Source organism: Lethenteron reissneri, chromosome 37 (genome assembly GCF_015708825.2).
Source record: "Lethenteron reissneri isolate LAM-NWPU_2019-01 chromosome 37, ASM1570882v1, whole genome shotgun sequence".
Taxonomy (NCBI): domain Eukaryota; kingdom Metazoa; phylum Chordata; class Hyperoartia; order Petromyzontiformes; family Petromyzontidae; genus Lethenteron; species Lethenteron reissneri.
This window is the reverse complement of record NC_083815.1, coordinates 5,453,203-5,458,489: the sequence shown is the minus strand read 5'-3', so window position 1 is coordinate 5,458,489 and position 5,287 is coordinate 5,453,203. Positions and strand designations below refer to the sequence as shown.

Here is a 5,287-nt window from a genome sequence, read left to right as displayed (position 1 = left end):
CACCTCTCATTCCAGTAGCAGCAGCAGCAGCCACCGTTCGCCCAAGCAGCCTCCTCCCCACCCACCCCTCCTCTCTCACTATCTCGTTAAATGCGTCACCGCCTGAGCGCGCACCGCACTAAGGCAGGGTGAGGGAAACACGCACACAACGACACAGGGGGCAGTCACAACGACACAGGGGGCAGTCACACTTGCAGGGAGGGAGATACCTGTGCACTCGGCCGCGGCAGGAGGAGGTAGGAGTAAGGCAGGTGATTCACTCGGCCGTGAAACAAAGGACGAGTTTGACTCGGAAGGGAACGGTGGGGGATGAGGTGGGTTGACTCATGCTGTGAAACAACGCGCTGAGGAGGTGGACCACTCTTGTGGGAGGGAGGAGGAGGTGGTGGTGGTGGTGGTTGGGTGGGAGGGTGGGAGGAGAGAGTGGGCTGTGAGGGCTCAACTCAGGTCTTACGAACCACAACCCCGGGGGAGACCCCAACGCTACGCATCAACAGACCCCTTCCACCCGTGCGCTCGTCTCTCGCTTACCGCCACCACCCCCCCATGGCGCTCTGATGCGCACGGCCAACGATGGAGCCTCCAAAGGGGTCCAAGGGCCAGGCGGCTGGCATCCTCACGGTGTGGGTCTGCCAGCAAGAGAAGGTGGTGTCTGGCATGACGCGGAGGACGACGTGCGCCGATGTTGTGAGGGCTCTCCTCGCGGAGCAGAGGAGAAACAACAGCAACAACAGCGGCAGCGGCAGTAGCAGCAAGACTTTGGGCACCACTGGCTGCGGCGGTAAGTCTCTGATGGGACACCCGGACGCGTACGGCGTGGTGGAGAAGTGGCGAGGCTACGAGCGCGTGCTGCCAGGACGCACCAAACTGCTGCGCCTGTGGACGGCGTGGGGTGCCGAGAGGTCGTGGGTGCGCTTCGTGCTCGTCAAGAAGGACGCGTTCGTGCAGGGCGCGGCGCTCAGGGCCGCCGAGGCCAGACTCGTGCAGAGCAAAGTGAAGCCGCAGCCGCCTCCGAGGAGCACGGCCAAGTTCATCGAGGCGCTGTCTCCGGAACTGCAGCGTCGCATCGTGCGCAAGGCCTTCCGCAAGTTAAGCGCGCTCAACGGCGTGAAGGAGGAGGAGGAGGATGAAGACGAAGACGATGCCGAGGATGATGACGTTGATGATGCCGAGGATGTTGACGATGAGAACGAGCCTGTGGCGGCAGAGATCGAGAAGAAGGAGGTGCGACAGAAGCGCAACAAGCAGCAGCAGCAGCACAAGCAGGGGGACGAGACTGACGAGTTTGGCGAGCACGAGAAGGAGATGACGCGGAGGATGAAGAGGGCCAGGAGGATGAAGAGAGGCCTCGAGTCTCGCCAGTGCGCGCCGTCCCCGCCGCTGCCAGCGTTCGCCCAGCGCCTGGAGACGCTGGTGCACGTGGTCATCTCGCAGGACCACACCGTCCGGCAGCAGACCCAGCGGCTGTGCCAGCTGGACGCCGAGATCGAGGAGTACGAGGCGAGGACTCACTCGGACCGCGTGCGCAAAGACGGGGCCAACTACGTGCACGACGCTTACGCGCTCGGGTACGGGCACGAGCACGCAGCAGCAGCAGCATCAGGAGGGGGGATGGAAGGAGAAGGTGGTGGAGGTGGTGGTGGTGGAGGAGGAGATTTTGACTCGTGTCCGTGGGAGGATTTCGAGGAGTACGCGCGCGTGTGCGGCGAGGTTCTGTCCCTCCACGAACAGCTGCGCGCACGCGAGAACGCGATCGAGCGCCTGAGTCTGGAGCTGGAACGCAATCGGCGCACAACAGGAGGGAGCCGTGCAGCCTCGGCCAGGGACTCGCCGATAGCGGACGAGGAGGTGGAGGAGGAGGCGACGGCGGCGGTGGCGGCGTACAAACTCTCGCCGGACGCGGATGAGACCACCGCCGATTCCCACCACGTGGATTTCGAGGCCGCCGAGAGGCTGAAGAGCGAGTTGGGCGCGTGTGCCTACGTCGGCTTCAGGATGGACGTGGAGGCGCAGGCGGCGGCGGGCGAGCTCGCGAGGAGCGAGCGGACGCTGCGGACGATGCAACGCGAGTTCGAGAGGCTCGTGAAGAATATCGAGAGGATGGGCGTGCAGCAGCAGCTGGGGCAGGAGGAGGAGGACGTAGGATGTGCCTCCACAACCTCCACGCACAGGAGGCAGATGCCGTCGTCGCGGTGTCCTCCTCTTCACGTCGCTGTCGGCGGCAAGGAGTTTGCGAGCGTCGATGGCGACGATTCGGACACGGGGCTCAGCTCCATGCACAGCCAAGACTCGGACACGGTCGTCGCTCTCGAGTCGTTGGTGTGAGAGGCATTGGTCAAACATTATAATGATCATTGTGATGATTGTGGTGGGAAAAACAACAATAATAAACCTTTGTAAAGCCAAACCATTGGCCGGACTCGAGTTCAAAGCAACTGCACACGTGGGAAGCGTGATAAATTATTTGTACAGCGTGGAACTGCGATGGACTTTTGGCCCTGTTATCGCGCGATTGCTTGTGTTTAAATGTCCATCTCGTTGCGACTGACGGCTGATGTTGCTTTATCTGCGTAAACGATGTTGCTTTTTTTCATCTGCGGGTTGGCTGATGAACGAACTAAAAAAAAGTCACAGGGCCGTTCACGTCACGACTTAAATCACGATCGAGTTCAGTCTGGCATCAGTGCTTACCCGCAAAGTGGTGCTTCGTCTTTTTTTTTTACAACTAGCTGGGATATTGTCCTGTGTCCTCCGATCGCCGCATGCTCACGTCGAAGAATTTCACGCCAATTTGTACGGCAGTGTGCTTGTGTGTTTAACACCACGCCGTGTGCCTATCGACACAAGGCGTCTTACTGATACAGCAGCAATCATGACAATCTACTGCTGGATTTAGCGTGGTGGTTTTTTGACCATACTTCACCACTTTAGTGCGGGTTGGGGAAGGTGGGGACTTTTTACGTTGGAGCATACATGGTACAGCACAACAGTGGGGTTTTATGCACCGTCATCTGCTGACAACATAGACCTGAGGCAACCGAGAACATCCGTTTTTTCATTATTGATCACCCATCCAAGAATTGTCGAGGCATCGCTTCCGAGATTTAACGAGATCCGGCGTATTCGCGAGGTTATCCGGTCATAATACGAGGTAATGAGTGCAACTGTCAGAATGTTGTTTACAAAGGGTTTGCTCGCTCCAAAGCCGAATAATGAGGATTAATTGAAAGGACCTTCGCTCATTTGCGTCAGTGCCTGTGTTGTGTTAGTGACGCCGCATGCGCAAATGTTTGTCCAACGGAAATGCTGTAACAGCGTTCAATAACCACCCATTCCCAGTACACCATTGACAATACTAATACCGTATTCTTCGAATTAAAACACGTTCCCGAAAGGAAAACTCACCAAAAACAAGAAGGGGTGCCACGGTGACGAGATGTTAACTACCTCGCCGGGTATACAGGAGGTCGTGGGTTAGATCCCAAACGTGACGCCTGCTGCTGTATATTTCGAGCTTGCGGTGTCTCTCTCCCCGTGGTCGCGTGGATTTTTCTCCGGGTCGTCCGGGTTTCCCCTCCACATTTAGAAACCTGCGTTTGCAGCATTTAGTTGCGATAAATGTCCACGTAATAGGCCACTTTGTAGAGCTATCATTTGTGGCCAGATCGCTTCTGAAAAAGAGCTATATAGCTCAGTGGGCCTTATCTGGTTAAATAAAAATAGTTTCGTTTAAATAGTTTATTCTTGTGCCCGGGTGTCAATCAAACTTTACCAATCACGGCACGCACACAAACACTTACTGAATTATAAACGCATGTGGAAAATTTTGTATTATCCGGAGAATACGGTAAAAAAACAATCTAGGAAAGACTTAACTTATTCTCAAGGCTTTTAAATGTAAATTATAATCTAACGACTTCTTCGGGAGGGTCTATTTGGTATTTTTGCCCAAATTCAGTTACAAGTCCCAATGTTTTATCATCATTCAAAACCAGGCGAGAATCCACGTTGACTTGGTATGTGTTGCATATGAAACCGCAGCACCTGGAGAGAAAAAAATGCCCATCCCTTTGTCATCCACTGCTGGATGGCAGCCTTCCCCCACACCTTGCCATTTAAGGGGGATCATTTGACCATACTTCACCACGCTGGCCAGTCGTGGTTAGTGCAGGTGGGGACCATCAAAAGGTGTAGTGCAGTTAATTTGAGCCGGGTCTGTTTGCGTCAGTGGACAGAAAATAATTCTACACACTGCACACAACATCCAGTATACTCTCGCCATGGATGTGGCTTCTAGTCACGTGTCTACTCCGACCTGAACACGAACCCGTTAAATATCCATCGATAATTCGAGTCTTGGGTAAAACAATTGACAAAGATCTGCACAATTTAATAACCTACTTGCTGTACCTACCTATTCGGGGCCAACGTGTGTGAGCGATCAATCCTCACCTCTACCCCGAGACAAATCGTAATTAATAAATGTACGGCAAGCAAAAAGCGTTAATTGTAATATTTGCTTTGTATTCGACACAATACGTATCGATAACCTACCAATATACATTTACACACAAGGCATGGTCAACAACGTCTGATGAGGTGCTAGGCTATATTATAATTACCCCTGACGCTATATCGCATTGTCATATATTAATTTATGAGCAGACGTATTTTTAAAGGACGAGCTTAATTGCAAGACATCGTTTTATCGTCGATTGTCAACTTTTTATGACCACGCTTTGCAAAATACCGTATTCCCTGGATAATGTCGCCCCTAAAATGAAGACACACTCCAACTGTGTGCCTGCTGTTAATATCGTTACACTCATTTGGTCACTCACACGCGCCTACCGAATTATAAGACGCACAACCCCCCAAATGTTCGCTTTGATATGCCAGGCGAATACCTGGCCGTATAGTCCAGAGAATACGGTATACCTTGGGTTTTCTCAACTGACATGTGAATTCGAGTCAAACATAAAACACTGGTGCATGCTTTTATATACAGAGATTGTTTTTCACACCTGGGCAGATATTACATTACAGGTTTTAAATAATAAATATATTTTATTTTGTCATATTTCACACACGTGTGGGAGTCTGTCTTTTTTAAAAATCTCTAATGTGGTAACTACGCTCTCCGTTTACACACAGCTGTGTAAGTAAATGTGCGCTAATCCACTTTTACGCACGCACACACACACACTGGTGTGTCGGATACACAGGATCAACCGCCTTCCTACAGTACCTGTTTTCTGGTGACATTTAACGCTGTATGGCAGCAGGG

General features: G+C 52.7%; 1 protein-coding gene across 1 annotated transcript; it reads left to right on the top strand.

The window, feature by feature from the left end:
- Window positions 1-430: 430 nt before the first annotated feature.
- Window positions 431-5,024, top strand: LOC133351497 (ras association domain-containing protein 10-like). Its single transcript, XM_061566756.1, has one exon. The coding sequence runs from the start codon at window positions 574-576 to the stop codon at window positions 2,323-2,325; it is 1,752 nt and encodes a 583-aa protein (XP_061422740.1). The 5' UTR covers window positions 431-573; the 3' UTR covers window positions 2,326-5,024.
- Window positions 5,025-5,287: the final 263 nt, after the last annotated feature.